The sequence below is a fragment of the Carcharhinus amblyrhynchos genome, chromosome 3, assembly GCF_965287045.1.
Source record: "Carcharhinus amblyrhynchos chromosome 3, sCarAmb.v2.hapA, whole genome shotgun sequence".
NCBI classification, from domain to species: Eukaryota; Metazoa; Chordata; class Chondrichthyes; order Carcharhiniformes; family Carcharhinidae; genus Carcharhinus; species Carcharhinus amblyrhynchos.
In genome coordinates, this window is record NC_137326.1 from 814,481 (window position 1) to 834,451 (window position 19,971).

The 19,971-nt window shown below is 46.5% G+C and overlaps 1 protein-coding gene across 7 annotated transcripts in view; it reads right to left on the reverse strand.

The window, feature by feature from the left end:
* Positions 1–17,627: 17,627 nt before the first annotated feature.
* Positions 17,628–19,971, reverse strand: part of LOC145362625 (6-phosphofructo-2-kinase/fructose-2,6-bisphosphatase 4) — a 227,843-nt gene continuing 225,499 nt past the window's right edge. For all 7 annotated transcript variants that reach the window (XM_080218598.1, XM_080218593.1, XM_080218595.1 and 4 more), the window contains one exon: positions 17,628–17,807. In XM_080218598.1, coding sequence (XP_080074724.1) covers positions 17,748–17,807 — 60 coding nt within the window. In that variant the 3' untranslated portion in view covers positions 17,628–17,747. The remainder of the gene's footprint in view (positions 17,808–19,971) is intronic.

The following is a 19,971-nucleotide window of genomic DNA, read 5'->3' on the forward strand; positions in this document are numbered from 1 at the left end:
CAGTGTCCGAGATGATCACGTGTGCAGGAAGTGTTCCCTGCCGCTGGAGCTCCTGGTTTTGGAGCTGGAGCAGTGGCTCGAGTCATTGTGGTATATCTGTGAGGCTGAGAGTTATGTGGATAACATGTTTAGAGAGGTGCTCGCTCAAGGGACTAGAGGAAAGAAGGGAATGGGTGACCACCAGACAGTCCAGGAGGAACAAGCAGGTACTACAGGCATCCCCTGGGGTCTTGCTCACAAATCAATATTTCATATTGGCAACTGATGAGGGCACTGGTACCTCAGAGGAGTGCAGTCCGAGCCAAACTTCTGGCACCACAAGCAGCTTTACTGTACAGGAGGCAGGGAGGAAGAAGAAAGGAAGAGCATTAATGATATGGGATTAATTAATCAGCGGAGCAGACAGACATTTCTGTGGCCAAAGACATGACTCCAGGATGGTGTTGCCTCCATGGTGAAAGGGTCAAGAATGTCACTGAATGGCTGCAGAGCATATTGAAAGAGGAGAGTGATGAATTAGAGATCATGGCACACGTTGGTACCAATGATATGAGAAAGTGAGGAATGAGGTCTTGCATCAAGAACTCAGGAAGCTAGGGATTAAAAAGCAGGAGCTCGATGGTTGTAATCTCAGGATTATTCTCGGTGTCACATGTTGGCAAGTATAGAAATAGGATAGATGAATGCGTAGCTCAGGAGTTGGTTCAGGAGGGAGGGATTTAGATTCCTGGATCACTGAGACCATTTCAAGGGAAGGTGGGACCTGTACAAACAGGACGGTCTGCAGCTGAACTACACTGGGGCCAATATCCTTGTGTGTAGATTAGCTGGAGCTGTTGGGAGGAATTTAAACTAGTTTGTCAGGAGGAGACATAGAACATTAGCAAAATGGAAACATCATACTACAGTAAAGGAAGCAAGTCAGAGTGAGTTCAGCTTTGTTGAACAAAGAAAATTACAGCACAGGAACAGGCCCTTTGGCCCTCCAAGCCTGCACCGACCATGCTGCCCAATTTAACTAAAAACCTCTACCCTTCCGGGGACCATGTCCCTCTAGAACAAAGAACAACACAGCACGGGAAACAGGCCCTTCGGCCCAACGAGCCCGCGCCGCCGTCCCACTGTCTCAGTGACCTATTCATGATTTTAGTCTACGCCTAATGTAGGAGGATCTATTCCCATCCTATCCATGTATTTGTCAAGATGCCTCTTAAAAGTCACTATTGTATCTGCTTCCACTACCTCCCCCAGCAACGAGTTCCAGGCATCCACTACTCTGTAAAAAAATCTGCCTCGTATATCTCCTTTAAACCTTGGCCCTCGCGCCTTAAACCTGTGCCCCTGTTGAGTGTCGAGAGAGTAAGGCAAAGCTAGATGGTCTTTACTTCAATGCCAAGAGTGTAATAGAATCATAAATCATTCTGTGCAGAAGAGGCCCTTTGGCGATCGAGTCCACACTGACACATTAGAAACACCTGAACTCCTACCTAATTCCATCTGGCCCATAGCCCTGAATGTTATGACGTGCCAAGTGTTCATCCAGATAGCTTTTAAAGGATGTGAGGCATCCCACCTCTACCACCCTCCCAGGCAGCGCACCCCAGACTGTCTGATAGAGGTTTACAGCATAGAAACAGATTCTTTGGCCCAACTTGTCTGATAACATCGAAGAGTTAAAGGCCTGGATTGACACATGGAAGAACAATTGTTGCCATCACAGAAACATGGTTGAAGGAAGGGTAGGATTGGCAACTCAATATTCCGAGATACAGGTTCCTTGGGCGAGACAGAGAAGATTGTAAGAAGGGAGATGGTGTAGCAGGAGTCAATTACTGCAATAAGAGATGATATCTTGGAAGGGTTTCAAACAAGGCTTTGTGGGTAGAACTTAGGACTATAAAAGGGGGCAGCCACATTACTTGGAGTGTATTATAGGCCCCCAAAGAGCCAGCAGGAAATAGAGGAGCATGTATACAGTTAACAGGTGTGTAAGAATAATAATGGGGTTATTATACCAGGGAATTTCAACTTCCCCCATATAAATTGGGATAGACAGTGTGAAGGGATTAAGGGGTCGGGGGTGGGGGGGGGCGTGTGGGTGCGGATTGTTTGAAATGCAGCCAGGGGGCTTTTGGAACAACATGTAGAAGACACAACAAGGGATGGAGCAATACTGGATCTGGTTCTGGGGGACAAAGTGTTCAATATGGCAATAACAAAACATTTTAGTGACAGTGACCACAACACAGGGACATCCTTTCTTGCCCCAAAGCATGGTACATTGGGGAGACCATGCAGACGCTATGACAACGGATGAATGAACATCGCTTGACAATCACCAGGCAAGACTGTTCCCTTCCTGCTGGGGAACACTTCAGTGGTCACGGGCATTCAGCCTCTGACCTTTGGGTAAGCATTCTCCAAGGCGGCCTTCACGACACACGACAGCGCAGAGTCGCTGAACAGAGACTGATAGCCAAGTTCCGCACACATGAGGACGGTCTCAACAGGGATCTTGGGTTCATGTCGCACTATCTGTAACCCCCACGACTTGCCTGGGTTTGCAAAACCTCACTTACTGTACTGTCTGGAGACAATACACATCTCTTTAACCTGTGATCAGTGCTCCTTCCACTCACATTGTCGGCCACTTTAGGACTTGAACAGCAGGTTAGGTGTAAAGATCCACATTCTAATCAGTAATCTGTAAACTGTCTGTGCTTTACATGCTCTGTCTGAGGCCAGAACTCTCCATTCACCTGACGAAGGGACAAACCCGAAAGCTTGTGAGTTTACTATCAAATAAATCGGTTGGACTTAAACCTGGTGTTGTCAGACTTTTTACTGTGTTTACTCCAGTCCAACACCAGCATTTCCATATAGAGGTTTACAGCATGGAAACAGACCCTTCGGTCTAACTTCTCCATGCTGCCCTTTTTTTAAAAACCCCTAAACTAATCCTAATTGCCCGCATTTGGCCCATATCCCTCGATACCCATCGTAACCATGTAACTATGTAAATGCCTTTTAAAAGACAAAATTGTACCCGCCTTTACTATAGCCTCTGGCAGCTTGCTCCAGACACTCACCACCCTCTGTGTGAAAAATTGCCCCTCGGGACACTTTTGTATCTCTCTCCTCTCACCTTAAACCTATTCCCTCTAGTTTTAGACTCCCCGACTTTGGGAAAAGATATTGACTATTTAGTTGATCTGTGCCACTCCTTATTTTATAGACTGCTATAAAATCACCCCTCAGCCTCCTACACTCCAGAGGAAGAAGTCCCAGTCTATCCAGCCTCTCCTTGTAACTCAATCCATCAAGTCCCAGTAACATCCTAGTAAATCTTTTCTGCACTCTTTCTAGTTTAATGATATCCTTTCTATAATAGGGTGACCAGAACTGTACACAGTATTCCAAATGTGGCCTTACCAATGTCTTGTACAACTTCAACAAAACGTCCCAACTCCTGTATTCAATGTTCTGACCAATGAAACCAAGCATGCCGAATGCCTTCTTCACCACTCTGTTCCTCCGGGTGCTCTGGTTTTCTTCTGTGCTCCAAAGATGTGCATGTTAGGTCGACTGGCCATGCAAAACTGACCCTTAGTGTCAGGGTATTAGTGGGGTAAACACATGGGGTTACGGAGCTAGGGCCTAGGTGGGATTGTTGTCAGTGCAGGCTCAATGGGCCAAATGGCCTCCTTCTGCACTATGGGGATTCTATGATTCTAAAATTAGAGAAGAGGTTAACTAGGGAAAGAGTAGGACCCATTAGAGATTAAGGGAGCAATCTGTGAAGTCACAAGACATTGGAAGGATGTTAAATGAATACTTCTGATCGATCTTCACACAGGAAAAGAACAACAAAGGTACAGAATTCAGGAAAAGGAACTCTGAGGACATTCAGCAGTTTGGCATAGGAAGTGAGGAGGTAATGGATGCTCTGACTGGCTTAAAAATGGACAAATCCCCTGGCCCGGATGAATTACATCCCAGGCTGCTATGGGAGGTGAGGCAGGAAATTGCAGGGATTCTGACACAAATATTTAATTCCTCTCTGGCCTTGGGGGATGTCCCACAAAACCAGGTTAAAGTCCAACAGGTTTATTTGGTAGCAAAAGCCACTAGCTTTCAGAGCGCTGCTCCTTCGTCAGGTGAGTGGGAGTTCTGTTCACAAACAGGGCATATAAAGACACAAACTCAATTTACAAAATAATGGTTGCAATGCGAGTCTTTACAGGTAATCAAGTCTTAAAGGTACAGACAATGTGAGTGGAGAGAGGGTTAAGTTCAGGTTAAAGAGATGTGTATTGTCTCCAGATAGGGCAGTACGTGAGATTTTGCAATCCCAGGCAAGTCATGGGGGTTACAGATAGTGCAACATGAACCCAACATCCCAGTTGAGGCCGTCCTCATGTGTGCAGAACTTGGCTATCAGTTTCTGCTCAGCGACTCTGCGCTGTCGTGTGTTGTGAAGGCCGCCTTGGAGAACGCTTACCCAAAGATCAGAGGCTGAATGCCCGTGACCGCTGAAGTGTTTGCCAACAGGAAGAGAACAGTCTTGCCTGGTCATTGTTGAGTGGTGTTCATTCATCAGCTGTTGTAGTGTCTGTATGGTCTCCCCAATGTACCATGTCTCAGGACATCCTTTCCTGCAGCGTATCAGGTAGACAACGTTGGCCGAGTCGCAAGAGTATGTACCATATACCTGGTGGATGGTGTTCACATGTGAGATGATGGCATCCGTGTCAATGATCCGGCATGTCTTGCAGAAGTTGCTGTGCTCTCAAGACCAACCACGACATTACCATCAAACCAGCAGACAAAGGAGAGGCCATTGTCATACTGAACAGAACGGATTACTGCAAAGAAGTGTACCGACAACTGAACAATGAGGAACACTACAGACAGTTACCCACAGATCCGACCAAAGAACACATCTGTGAATTCAACAGACTGACCAAGACATTTGATCCAGACCTCCAGAGCATCCTCTGTGCTCTCATCCCACGTATGTCCTGTGTTGGAGATCTCTACTGCCTCCAGAAGATACACAAGGCAAACACACCTGGCCATCCCATCGTATTGGGCAATGGGACCCTGTGTGAGAACCTCTCTGGCTAGGTCAAGGGCATCCTGAAACCCATTGTACAAAGAACATAGAACACTACAGCACAAACAGGCCCTTCAGCCCACAAGTTGCACCGATCATATCCATACCTACCAGGCCACAGAACTATCTGTAACTCCCAATCCCATTAAATCCCATAGACTCATCCATAAGTCTTTTAAAAGACTTCAGTGAATTCGCCTCTACCACCACTGACGGCAGCCGATTCCACTCACTCACCACCCTCTGAGTGAAAAACTTACCCCTAACATCTCCTCTGTACTTGCTCCCCAGCACCTTAAACCTGTGTCCTCTCGTAGTGACCATTTCAGCCCTGGGAAATAGCCTCCAAGAATCAACCCTATATATTCTTCTCAACATTTTATAAACCTCTATCAGGTCGCCTCTCAACCTTCGTCTCTCCAGTGAGAAGAGACCCAGCTCCCTCAACCTATCCTCATAAGAACCCCCAGCTTTTGTCGCAACATTACGGACTTCCTACAGAAACTCAGCACACGTGGAGCAGTTGAACAAGGAGCACTCCTCGTCATAACAGATGTTTCGGCACTCTACACCAGCAACCCCCACAACGATAGCGTTGCTACAACTGCCTCAGTACTCAATGCCAACAACTTGAGTTGTCTCCAGATGCAATTTTACAACTCATCCGCTTCATCCTGGATCACAATGTCTTCACCTTCAACAACCACTTCTTCATCCAGACGCAGGGAACATCCATGGGGACCAAATCTGCACCTCGATATGCCAACATCTTCACGCACAGCCTCGAACAAAACTTCTTCACCACACAGGACCTTCAACCGATGCTATATACCAGATACATTGATGACATTTTCTTCCTTTGGACTCATGGTGAACAATTACTGAAACAACTATATGATGATATCAACAAGTTCCATCTCACTATCAGACTCACCATGGACTATTCTCCGGAATCGGTTACATTCTTGGACACATGCATCTTTATTAAGGACGGTCACCTCAGTACTTCACTGTACCGCAACCCCACAGATAACCTCTCAATGCTCCACATTTCCAGCTTCCACCTAAACACATCAAAGAAGCCATCCCCTATGGACAAGCCCTCCGTATCCACAGGATCTGCTCAGATGAGGAGGATTGCAACAGGCACCTCCAGAGGCTGAAAGATGTCCTTCTAAGAACAGGATATGGCGCTCGACAGTTCCAATGTGCCTTAGTGAAAAACCACACCGACCTCCTCAGAAGCATGTGTTGGAGCTTTTGAAAAGCATCAAGTTAGATAAGTCACTGGGACCAGATGGGATGTACCCCAGGTTACTGTGGGAGGCGAAGGAAGAGATTGCAGAGCCTCTGACGATGATCTTTGTGTCATCAATGGAGACAGGAGAGGTTCCAGAGGATTGCAAATGTGGTTCCTTTATTCAGGAAAGGGAGTAGAGATAGCCCAGGAAATTATTGACCAGTGAGTCTAACCTCAGTGGTTGGAAAGTTGATGGAGAAGATACGGAGAGACAGGATTTATGAATATTTGGAGAGGTATAGTATGATCAAAAATAGTCAGCAAGGCTTTGTCAAGGCAGATTGTGCCTTAGAGCCTGGTTGAGTTTTTTGAAGGTGTGACTAAACACATTGATGAAAGAGCGGTGTATGTGGTTTATATGGACTTCAGCAAAGCATTTGATAAGGTCCCCCATGCAAGGCTTATTGGGGAAGTGAGGGGGCATGGGATCCAAGGGGACATTGCTTTGTGGATCCAGAACTGGCTTGCCCGCAGAAGGCAGAGAGTGGTTATAGATGGGTCTTTTTCTGCATGGAGGTCGGTCACCAGTGGAGTGCCCCAGGGATCTGTTCTGGGACCCTTGCTGTTTGTGATTTTTATAAATAACTTGGATAAGGAAGTGGAGGGGTGGGTTGGTAAGTTTGCCGACGACACGGAGGTTGGTGGTGTTGTGGATAGTCTGGAGGGATGTCAGAAGTTGGAGCGTGACATAGATAGGATGCAAGACAGGGCGGAGAAGTGGCAGATGGACTTCAACCCAGATAAATGTGTAGTGGTCCATTTTGGAAGGTCAAATGGGATGAAGGAATATAGTATTAAGGGTAAGACTCTTAGCAGTGTGGAAGATCAGAAGGATCTTGGGGTTCGGGTTCATAGGATGCTCAAATCTGCTTCGCAGGTAGAGGATATGGTTAAGAAGGCGTATGGTGTACTGGCCTTCATCAATCGAGGAATTGAGTTTAGGAGTCGGGAGATAATGCTGCAGCTTTATAAGACCCTGGTCAGACCCCACTTGGAGTACTGTGCTCAGTTCTGGTCGCCTCATTTCAGGAAGGATGTGCAAACCATTGAAAGGATGCAGAGATTTACAAGGATGTTGCCTGGATTGGGTGGTATACCTTATGAGGATAGGTTGAGAGAGCTCGGTCTTTTCTCCTTGGAGAGACGAAGGATGAGAGGTGACCTGATAGAGGTGTATAAGATGCTGAGAGGTATTGATCAGGTGGATTCTCAGAGGCTTTTTCCCAGGGCTGAAATGGTTGCTACGAGAGGACACAGGTTTAAGGTGCTGGGGAGTAGGTACAGAGGAGATGTCAGGGGTAAGCTTTTCACTCAGAGGGTGGTGGGTGAGTGGAATCGGCTGCCAGCGGTGGTGGTGGAGGCAGACTCATAGGGTCTTTTAAGAGACTTAAGAGTACATGGGACTTAGTAGGATTGAGAGTTATAGGTGAGCCTTGGAGATAGATAGAGACATGTTCGGTGCAACTTGTGGGCCAAAGGGCCTGTTTGTGCTGTAGTTTTTCTATGTTCTACGAAGACAAACATGGGACATGGTGGACAGAGTACCTTTCGTTGTCCAGTATTTCCCCAGAGCGGAGAAGCTATGACATCTTCTCCGGAGCCTTCAACATGTCATTGATGAAGACGAACATCTCACCAAGGCCATCCCCACCCCCTCATTTCTTGCCTTCAAACAACTGCACAACCTCAAACAGACCATCGTCCACAGCAAACTACCCAGCCTTCAGGAGAACAGTGACCACAACACCACACAACCCTGCCACAGCAACCTCTGTACTGCTGGGAACATTTCAGTGGTCACTGGCATTTGGTCTCTGATCTTCGGGTAAGCATTCTCCAAGGCATAGCATTCTTCACTGAAGCGTTTGATAAGGTAAGCTATTGCAGAAGATATGGAGGCATGGGATTGAGGGTGATTTAGCAGTTTGGATCAGGAATTGGCTAGCTGATAGAAGACAGAGGGTGGTGGTTGATGGGAAATATTCATCCTGGAGTTCAGTTACTAGTGGTGTACCGCAAGGATCTGTTTTGGGGCCACTGCTGTTTGTCATTTTTATAAATGACCTGGATGAGAGTGTAGAAGAATGGGTTAGTAAATTTGCGGATGACACTAAAGTCTGTGGAGTTGTGGACAGTGCGGAAGGATATTGCAGGTTACAGAGGGACATAGATAAGCTGCAGAGCTGGGCTGAGAGGTGGCAAATGGAGTTTAATGCAGAAACGTGTGAGGTGATTCACTTTGGAAGGAGTAACAGGAATACAGGGTACTGGGCTAATGGTAAGATACTTGGTGTGGATGAGCAGACAGATCTTGGTGTCCATGTGCATAGATCCCTGAAAGTTGGCACCCAGGTTGATAGGATTGTTAAGAAGGCGTACGGTGTGTTAGCTTTTATTGGTAGAGGGATTAAGTTTTGGAGCCATGAGATCATGTTGCAGCTGTCCAAAACTCTGGTGCAGTCGCACTTGGAGTATTGCGTACAGTTCTGGTCGCTGCATTATAGGAAGGATGTGGAAGCATTGGAAAGGGTACGGAGGAGATTTACCAGGATGTTGCCTGGTATGGTGGGAAGGTCTTATGAGGAAAGGCTGAGGGACTTGAGGTTGTTTTCATTAGAGAAAAGAGTGTTAAGATGTGACTTAATAGAGGCATGTAAGATGATCAGAGGATTAGATAGGGTGGACAGTGAGAGCCTTTTTCCTCGGATGGAGATGGCTAGCATGAGGGGACATAGCTTTAAATTGAGGGGTGATAGATATGGGACAGATGTCAGAGGTAGGTTCTTTCCTCAGAGGGCAGTAAGGATGTGGAATACCCTGCCTGTAACAGTTGTGGATTCACCAACATTAAGGGCATTTAAGTGGTTATTGGATAAACATTTGGATGATATTGGAATAGAACAAAGAACAACCCAGCACGGGAAACAGGCCCTTCAGCCCAACAAGCCCGTGCCGCCGCATCACCCTACACCTATTCTACCCTGCGTGTCTACAAATAGAACCCCTGACTTAGCCAGATTCAGGGGAGAATAGTGTCAATTTGGTAAAACCAATCAGCCTAAGAGCACATCTTTGGGGTGTGGGAGGAAACCGGAGCGCCCGGAGGAAACCCACGCAACCACAGCGAGAATGCACAAACTCCCACAGACACAGGCCCAAATCCATGTATCTGCACAGCTAGCAGTGCTAGTCACCGAGCTGTTGCGGCGCCCGTCTACCGGTCCAGGATCAAGCACACACACCGGCACGAAGTACTAGGCCACTCCCGGAACCTCCAAGAGCAGCCCACGCACGACCCACCGTGTGCATGCCCCTCGTTTGACAACGAGGTGGACCTCCACCTGCGGAATAAAAAGACAAAAACGTTAATCACAAGCCTGCCTTTCCGGTGTCTCCCGAGGTTCTAACCCTTATTTAATAACCCCCACCATAACCCTCCATCCTCGTTTCACTCATGTGCCTATCTAACTGAACCTTAAACGAGTCCAACGTTCCCGCCTCCACCACCCTACTCGGTAGCGCGTTCCATACCCCCACAACTCTCTGCGTAAAGAACCTTCCTCTCATATCCAAATTATACCTTTCCCCCCTCACCCTTAAATCATGTCCTCTTGTATTTGTAACCAATCTAGGGAGCAGTCTCTCATTATTGACCCTGTCTATTCCCTTCAGTATCTTATATACCTCTATCATGTCCCCCCTCAATCTCCGTCTTTCCAAGGAGAACAGTCCCAGTTTCTCCAACCTTTCCTCGTAACCCAGCCCCTCCATGCCAGGCAACATCCTGGTAAACCTCCTCTGCACCCTTTCCAGAGACTCCACGTCCTTCCGGTAGTAAGGTGACCAGAACTGGACGCAGTACTCCAAATGCGGTCTAACCAACGTTCTATACAACTGAAGCATTAGACGGCAGCTTTTAAACTCTATACCCCTTCCTATAAAGGCTAGCATTCCATAAGCCTTCCTGACAACATTCTCCACTTGTGTCGCAACCTTCATGGATTTGTGAACCTGCACTCCCAGGTCCCTCTGTGTTTCTATACTCCTAATTTATCTACCTTTAATCACATAGCTCCTCTCTACATTATTCCTTCCAAAATGCATCACCTCGCATTTGTCAGGATTAAATTCCATCTGCCACCTATCTGCCCAATGCACCAACCTATCTATATCCTGTTGTATCACCTGACAATCCACTTCGGTACCCGCCAACCCTGCCATCTTGGTGTCATCAGCAAACTTGCTGATCACACCACCTACGCTCTCTTCCAAGTCATTTATGTAGACTACAAAGAGGAGAGGTCCCAGTACTGAGCCCTGCGGCACACCACTGGTCACTGGCCTCCAGCTGGACAAAGTCCCCTCCACAACTACCCTCTGTCTCCTATTACCCAGCCAGTTCTCCATCCACCTAGCTACCTGACCTCGTATCCCATGCGCCTTAACCTTTTCTACCAGCCTACCATGAGGGGCTTTGTCAAACGCCTTACTGAAATCCATATAGATGACATCAACGGCTCTCCCATCGTCAACCGTTTTTGTCACCTCCTCAAAGAATTCCACCAGATTCGTAAGGCAAGACCTCCCTCTAACAAAGCCATGTTGCGTATCCCCAATCAGACCGCAACGCTCCAAATGCTCATACATCCTACCCCTAAGTACTTTTTCCATTAATTTCCCTACCACCGATGTCAAACTCACCGGCCTATAATTTCCAGGGTTATCCCTACTACCTTTTTTGAACAGCGGTACCACATCTGCTACCCTGCAGTCTTCTGGGACCTCACCTGTGTCCAAAGAAGAGACAAAGATTTGCGCCAGAGGCCCAGCAATTTCATCTTTCACCTCCCTAAGCAGCCTGGGATAAATACCATCAGGCCCCGGAGCTTTATCCGTCCTTACGCTACCTAAAAGCCTTAGCACTTCCTCCCTTGTAATAGATATTTCCTGCAACTGATCCTCAGCTCCCTCTAACAGACCGCACGATTCCGAACCCCTCTCCTTCGTGAATACCGACGCAAAGTATTCATTCAGGAGCTCCCCCATTCCCTCCGACTCAATACATAACTCCCCACTTTTGTCCCTAAGAGGACCAATTTTCCCTCTAACTACTCTCTTGCTCCTAATATAGGAATAAAATGCCTTTGGATTTTCCTTAATCCTACCAGCCAAAGCCATTTCATGCCCTCTCTTCTCCCTTCTAATTCCCCTTTTTAGCACCCTCCTACTCTCTCTATATTCCTCCAGCGCACTCTCCGTACCCAGTCGTTTCGACCTAACATACTCCTCCCTCTTCTTCCTGACCAAGTCTTCAATACCCCCTGTAATCCACGGCTCTCTAATCCTACCTTTCCCATCCTTCCGCTTAACCGGAACATACCTCCCCTGCAACCATTTCATTTTGCCCTTAAAAGCCTCCCACTTGCCAACCGTGGACTTTCCAGCTAACAGTCCTTCCCAATCAGTGTCCTGCAGCTCCCTCCTAATCCTGCTATAGCTCGCCTTTCCCCAGTTCAGCACACTCCCGTTCGGCCGGCACTCGTCCCTTTCCATTTTTATCCTAAAGTAGATGGACTTGTGGTCACTGTTTGCCACATGTTCGCCTACCTCTACCTCAACCACCTGCCCTGGCTCATTACCCAACACTAAATCCAGTATAGCCCCTCCCCTAGTCGGGCTAGTTACATACTGCTCTAGAGACCCTTCCAAAACACATTTCACAAACTCCTCTCCCTCCGTACCCCCCAGCTCTAGGCCCCCTCCAATTCACTCCAGGAAGATTAAAGTCACCCACTACAACCACCCTATTCTTCCTGCACCTATCCAAAATGCCCCTGCAAATGCCTTCCTCCACTGACCTCGGGCTGTTGGGTGGCCTATAGTACACCCCTAGCAACGTAATCTCTCCCTTTTTATTCCTCAACTCCACCCACAGCGACTCAATCCCCATCTCTTCCATATTGTCCTCCCTCTGCACTACTGTGATGTTCTCCTTTACTAACAGTGCCACCCCTCCACCTCTCTTCAACCCTCCTCTGTCACACCTAAAACACTTGTACCCAGGAACATTCAGCTGCCAGTCCTGCCCTTCCCGTAACCACGTCTCCATTACAGCCACCACATCTAACTTCCTCACAAACATCAAGGCCCTAAGCTCATCCGTTTTCCCTGTCACACTCCTAGCATTGAAACAGACACAGTTCAACCCACAAGTGTCCCTCGGAACCTCCTTCTCCCTGATACTTTTCCTTTCACCCGACTCTCTCCCAGCCACCTCCCCACCCCCCCTCCATATTAGTTTAAACCCTTCATAAACACCCCAGCTAACCTCCCCGCTAAGACATTAGTTCCCCTCCCGTTCAAATTCTCCCCACCCCTCCTATACAATTGCCCTTCTCTCCTAAACACCTCCCAGTGATCCACAAAAGCCCTCTACCCTACACCAATCCCTCAACCATGCATTCAGCTGCATGATCTCGTCAATCTTTGCCCTGCTGGTACTGGGCAACAACAGTAAAAAGTCTGACAACACCAGGTTTTAGTCCAACCTATTTATTTATAAATATTTATTTATAAATAAATAGGTTGGACTAAAACCTGGTGTTGTTAGACTTTTTACTGTGTTTACGCCAGTCCAACGCCGGCATACCCACATCACACTGGGCAACAACCCAGAGAGTGCCACCCTGGAGGTCCTGCTCTTTAGTTTGGACCCCAACTCCCTAAATTGCCTACGTACCTCTACCCTACTCCTCCTTCCTATGTCCCCCTCCCCTACGTGTACTATGACCTCAGCCTGTGCCCCCTCCCCTTTCAAAATTCCCTCTACCCTGTCCGTTACATCCTTTACCCCTGCTCCAGGGAGGCAGACCACCATCCTGGAGTCACGCCTCTGTCCACAGAACCTCCTATCGATACCTCTGACCCTCCCGTCCCCTACCACTATCACCTTGCCAGCCCCCTTCTGTCCCTCTAAGTCAGTCTCCCCCTCCTGCCTATCTTTCTGTGCCCCTGTCGAAGAACCATGGGGGGCCTCTGGGGAGGCCGGGGGACCCTGACTACTCTTCTTCTTCCTCTTTCCCCTCCTCACAGTCGTCCATCCTCCCTTCTCTTCAGCCCTTGAGACCTCCTCCTGCTCATGTTTCCCAGCCATTACCTCCTCGTTCTCCCTGACTAGAAACGCATCTTCCAGACGCCCCTCGAGTTGCCTGACCCGGGCCCTCAATCGCTGCAGTTCTAAACATTTACTGCAGATGTGGACCTTGGGGACACGTGACACCACCAAGAACTCCCACATGTGGCACCTGACACAACTTACATTCCTCCCTATGCCATGTCCCAACCTCCTGTATGCGGCGAAAGGTAGAAATCTGTCACTCACCTTCTCTAAGCCTACTCTCTCCTAAGCCCAGCGAGCCAAAGCCCTTCTCACTCAGTTCCCACTCACTCCGCTGCCCGCTCCCGACGCTGCCCGCTCTATGCTGCTACCCCTTTTTTTATACCCCCCGCTCCCCCTTAACGACAATCCCCTGGCCTAACTTCCGGTACGGAAGTAAACTACACTCTAACAAGCCCCGAGAACCGGAAGTACAGGAAAAAAGCGGTTTTTACTTTAAATCAGTCACTCACCACAGCCACAGCCACCAGGTTCAATGCTCCGGAGAACAGGTAACCTGACGAAGGGACTAACCCCGAAAGCTTGTGAGTCTATTATCAAATAAATCGGTTGGACTAAAACCTGGTGTTGTCAGACTTTTTACTGTGTCTCATAGAAGACAGAGGGTGGTGGTGGAAGGGAAATTTTCAGATTGGAGACCAGTTACCAGCGGTGTACCACAGGGATCAGTGCTGGGTCCTCTGCTATTTGTGATTTTTATCAATGACTTGGAAGAGGGGGCTGAAGGATGGGTCAGTAAATTTGCTGATGACACCAAGATTGGTGGAGTAGTGGATGAGGTGGAGGGCTGTTGTAGGCTGCAAAGAGACATTGATAGGATGCCGAGCTGGGCTGAAAAGTGGCAGATGGAGTTTAACCCTGATAAGAGCGAGGTGATTCATTTTGCTAGGACAAATCTGAATGTGGATTACAGGGTCAACGGCAGGGTTCTGAGGAATGTGGAGGGACAGAGAGATCTTGGGGTTCATATCCACAGATCTCTGAAGGTTGCCACTCAATTGGATAGAGCGGTGAAGAAGGCTTATAGTGTGTTAGTGTTTATTAACAGGGGGTTTGAGTTTAAGAGCCGTGGGGTTATGCTGCAACTATACAGGACCTTGGTGAGACCACATTTGGAATATTGTGTTCAGTTCTGGTCACCTCACTATAAGAAGGATGTGGAAGCATTGGAGAGAGTGCAGAGGAGATTTACCAGGATGCTGCCTGGTTTGGAGGATAGGTCTTATGAGGAAAGGTTGAGGGAGCTGGGACTTTTCTCTTTAGAGTGGAGGAGGATGAGAGGCGACTTAATAGAGGTTTATAAGATGATGAGGGGGGGATAGATAGAGTGGACGTGCAGAGACTATTTCCTCGGGTGGATGTAGCTGTTACTAGGGGGCATAACTATAAGGTTCATGGTGGGAGATATAGGAGGGATGTCCCAGGTAGGTTCTTTACTCAGAGAGTGGTTGGGGTGTGGAATGGACTGCCTGCTGTGATAGTGGAGTCGGACACTTTAGGAACTTTCAAGCGGTTATTGGATAGGCACATGGAGCACTCCAGAATGATAGGGAGTGGGATAGCTTGATCTTGGTTTAGATAAAGCTCAGCACAACATCGAGGGCTGAAGAGCCTGTACTGTGCCGTAATGTTCTATGTTCTATAAAGGGAGGAGGAAGAGGAAGGGGGAAGGCAAAAGGAAAGGGAAAGGGACAGAGGATGCAGTGGGGAGGGGGAAATGGAGAGGGGGAAATGGGGAGGGGAAAGGGGAAGGAGGAGGAGGAGGCCGACTGAAGAACAGCTTCTTGCCTGCTGACTTTTGAATGGACCTAGCTTGCATTAAGTTGATCTTTCTCTACCCTTTAGCTCTGACGGTAACACTGCATTCTGCACTCTCTCCTTTCCTTCTCTTTGTCCATATAACGTGCAAGAAACAATACTTTTCACTGTATGTTAATACATGTGACAATAATAAATCAAATCAAAAAAGAGAGGGGAGAGAGAGTAAAGCTCTCTTTCACACCTTTCATGATCTCATGACATTCCAAAGTGCTTTGCACCTAGTGAAGTATTTTTGAAACTTAATCACTTTTGACATGGAGAGATAGCAGCCAACTTGTGCACACAGCACTCCCACAAACTGCACAGTAATCATAACCAGATCATCTACTAACCACTGCAAACTCTCTTGATTCAGCGTTTCTGTTCAACTACATTTTAGAGGAATCCCACTGCTACAGAGTGGAGCTCTGATTAAATTCTAAACATGGTGGCAGTAAGTGTAAATGTTAACCTTCTCCCAGATCAGAGAGATTAAAAGCCCTGTACCATGGAGGAGGATGTTAGTGAGAAGGTGTAGGGCCAGTCTGCAGTCACTCAGTGAAAGTGAAGCTCATACTTAGAGGGACATGTTAAAACATTGGATGGACAGATTGGAGACGTACCCAAATGCTGGCTGCACATTAACAGAATTATAGACTAGATATAAAACTGAGGAGAATGTCAGATGTGAAGAATATACGATCAAATGCTACAAATTTTAATTAAAATCACCTTTAAGTCAAGCAACACATACTCAGAAGTAACTAGTACAATGATAAATAAAAATTTTGTTAAACTTGTTTCAGTTTAAATTTCTATACATCTGTTACTTTTATATAATTAAAATTATTTATTACAAGCAATGCAACATCCTACAATAATACTGCAAAACATACAACACCTCCTTCTCAAAGGAGAACAAATTTACACAGTAATCAATCATCTTTCAAATTAATCAATTGAAACTTCACTTACTGTAGAATAGGAACTTAGTCCCTGACTATTTAAGACTGTGCGACCACTGGTGGGGATTCACTTCACGACACTGAGATACCAGCTACCAGCTGCATAGTAAAACTCCTCATAAATGACATCAAATACATTTCATTTTCCAGCACTGAGCGGTGTATTTTCCTACAGTGAAAACAGTGCAGCCAAAACTGGTTAACCCAATCCCTACACCAGGTTAAACCAATCCCTACACCGGTTAACCCAATCTCTACACCGGTTAACCCAATCCCTAAACCAGGTTAAACCAATCCCCACACCAGGTTAACCCAATCCCTACACCGGTTAACCCAATCTCTACACCGGTTAACCCAATCCCTAAACCAGGTTAAACCAATCCCCACACCAGTTTACTCCAATCCCTACAACCAGGTTAACCCGATCCCTAAACCAGGTTAAACCAATCCCCATACCAGTTTACTCCAATCTCTAAACCAGGTTAACCCAATCCCTAAACCAGGTTAACCCAATCCCCAAACCAGTTTACTCCAATCCCTACAACCAGGTTAACCCAATCCCTACAACCAGGTTAACCCGATCCCTAAACCAGGTTAACCCAATCCCTACACCGGTTAACCCAATCCCTACACCAGGTTAAACCAATCCCCACACCAGGTTAACCCAATCCCTAAACCAGGGTAAACCAATCCCCACACCAGTTTACTCCAATTCCTACAACCAGGTTAACCCAATCCCTACAACCAGGTTAACCCAATCCCAACACCAGGTTAACCCAATCCCTAAACCAGGTTAACCCAATCCCAACACCAGGTTAACCCAATCCCAACACCAGGTTAACCCAATCCCTACACCAGGTTAAACCAAAATGTAAATCAGGTTAAACCAATCCCTCCACCAGGTTAAACTAACATGCCCAATGCAAAAAGAGTTAATAAAATGTAAACAGTTTTGAAAATCATTTCCCCAAATTCTTTATGTTCACTTTCTCACACTGATTATTTCCTCTCTACATTATCACTGCTTCTGAAAGGCACAATGCAAACTCCCAGGAGTATCTGATAGCTGATGAAAATGTGTACAATCATCGACTTTTGAAATCAGTCAGTGAGTCTCAGGCAGTGGTTATAGCCCAGTCTGCACAGAGAGATTGATGCAGTATTGGTTACAATTGGATTTGGTAATCTTCCATCACAATTTCACTGTTACCCAAAGCTTCTTATGTAGACTTTGATTACATTTAATCTATCAACACTTAATAAAAGAGCCAGAAGTAAAATCATTTATTTTCAGTGTTAAGGATTTGAAATAAAAACTCAAGTTGCATCATGAGGTTAGATGGTGAGGGATGCCCCCTAGCTGGGGCCACAATGGAGAGGCAGCAAGTCTCATTGATGAGCAGGGACGGTTACAAGAGCTTCCTCAGGAGGTCTTGAAATGTCTACATTCTGTACAACAACAAAACAGAAAGTGTGAAGAATAAAACAAACCAATGCTAGGCAATACAAGCTGAGCAAAGGACAATGGAAATGCAGTTAATAACATGCAAAAGGTTACATCCTCCTCAGAGTTATTCACATTCCGTGCATCATTAGACATGGAGAGAAGGTGGAGGAATGGGGGCAGTTACTGGAGATGAGGGAGGTTGCAAGCACAGTAGGTTGGAAGTGCTGGATGGTTGTGGTTATACATAGTAAGAAGTCTCACAACATCAGGTTAAAGTCCAACAGGTTTATTTGGTAGCAAGTGCCACTAGCTTTGTCAGGTGACTGGGAGTTTTGATCACAAACAGGGCATATAAAGGTTGTAGTTATGGCAGTTTCAACAATGGGCGACAGTTCACATTTTAATCAAAGTCTAAATTACTGCATTAGAATAACCCCCTTTGTATTTTTTCTGTTACTGACTGTTAGAGAATGAAGAAGTGCTTCTACGGTTTGCAATTTTTAAAATTATGAATGAATTTTATTGGTGGAACAGGAGATGATGTTTCGATTATAAAAGTGAAATCCTGCGGAAACTAGAAATCTGAAATAAAACCAGAAAATCCTAGAAATACTCAGGAGGACTGGCAGCATCTGTGGAGAGATAAACAGAGTTAACATTTCAGATTGAAGTGAACCTTCATCAGAACTAGGAGCCACCAATATGAGTCACTGATAAATTCAGTATGGAATTCAGGAATAACATCTTTATCCAGAGAGTGGTGAGAAGTCTTTTAATCTTTTCACCAGATATCGGTATCAAGGTCAAAATTTACCACCTATCCCTAATCTACTCCCTTCCTGACTAAACGGGCGAGGACCTGGCAGATGGAGTATAATGTTAGCAAGTGTGAGGTTATCCACTTTGGTAGAAATAATAGTAGGAGGGATTATTATTTAAAAGGCGAAAAGCTGCAGCATGCAACGGTGCAGAGGGATCAGGGGGTCCTTGTGCACGAATCGCAAAAACCCAGTCTGCAGGTGCAGCAGGTGGTCAGGAAGGCGAATGGAATGCTGGCCTTCATAGCGAGGGGGATAGAATATAAAAGTAGGGAGGTCTTGCTGCAGCTGTACAGGGTACTGGTGAGGCCAACTGGAGTACTGTGTGCAGTTTTGGTCACTGCACTTGCGCAAGGATATATTGGCCTTGGAGGGAGTGCAGAGGAGGTTCACTTGGCTGATACCAGAGATGAGGGGGTTAGCCTATGAGGAGAGATTAAATAGACTGGGTCTGTACTCGTTGGAGTTTAGAAGGCTGAGGGGGATCTTATAGAGATGTATAAGATAATGAAGGGGACGGATAGGGTAGAGGTAGAGAGATTCTTCCAGCTTAGAAAGGATAGCAGAACTAGAGGGCACAGCCTCAAAATAACGGGGGTGGGGGGGGCAGTTTAGATCGGAGTTGAGGAGGAACTTCTTCACTCAAAGGGTGGTGAATCTCTGGAATTCTCTGCCCGTTGAAGTGGTGGAGGCTGCCTCGTTGAATATATTTAAGACACGGGTAGATAGGTTTCTGACAGACAGGGGAGTTAAGGGTTATGGGGAAAAAGCGAGAAAGTGGAACTGAATCACTTCAGATCAGCCATGATCTTATTGAATGGTGGGGCAGGCGCGAAGGGCTAGATGGTCTACTCCTGCTCCTTTCTTATGTTCTTATGTTCCTCAAAAACAGAGGTATGTCCTAGTGTTAAACTTCACATTTCACTTCTTACCAGAATTAAAGATTATTGCAGTTAAGTTTCAGCTTGCTTAAACTATATCCTTAACACCACAAAGAATGATGCAAACTCTCTCATGCAAACATGCATAATCAGCATCAAAGCCAAATTATTCAAGTTAATGTTCTTTCTTCAATGTTGGTTCAAGGTTAAAGTGGTCACACTGCTTTATCCACTTTAGTGCAGTTGCTTTCAGTGCTGCTGTTCTGTTCTTATATAATCTGTGTGCATCCCCCTGCCCCCAGTGCAAATAAACATTAATAATTACAAACCAATTTGCTTCACGAATCACCCATATTCCCTCCAACAGTAACTCTCGGTCCAGCAATGCCCTTATTTGAAAATTATTTTCAGCACTATTTTCAAATGATCTCTTTGGCCTCTGTAGCTTCCTTCAACCCTACACATCT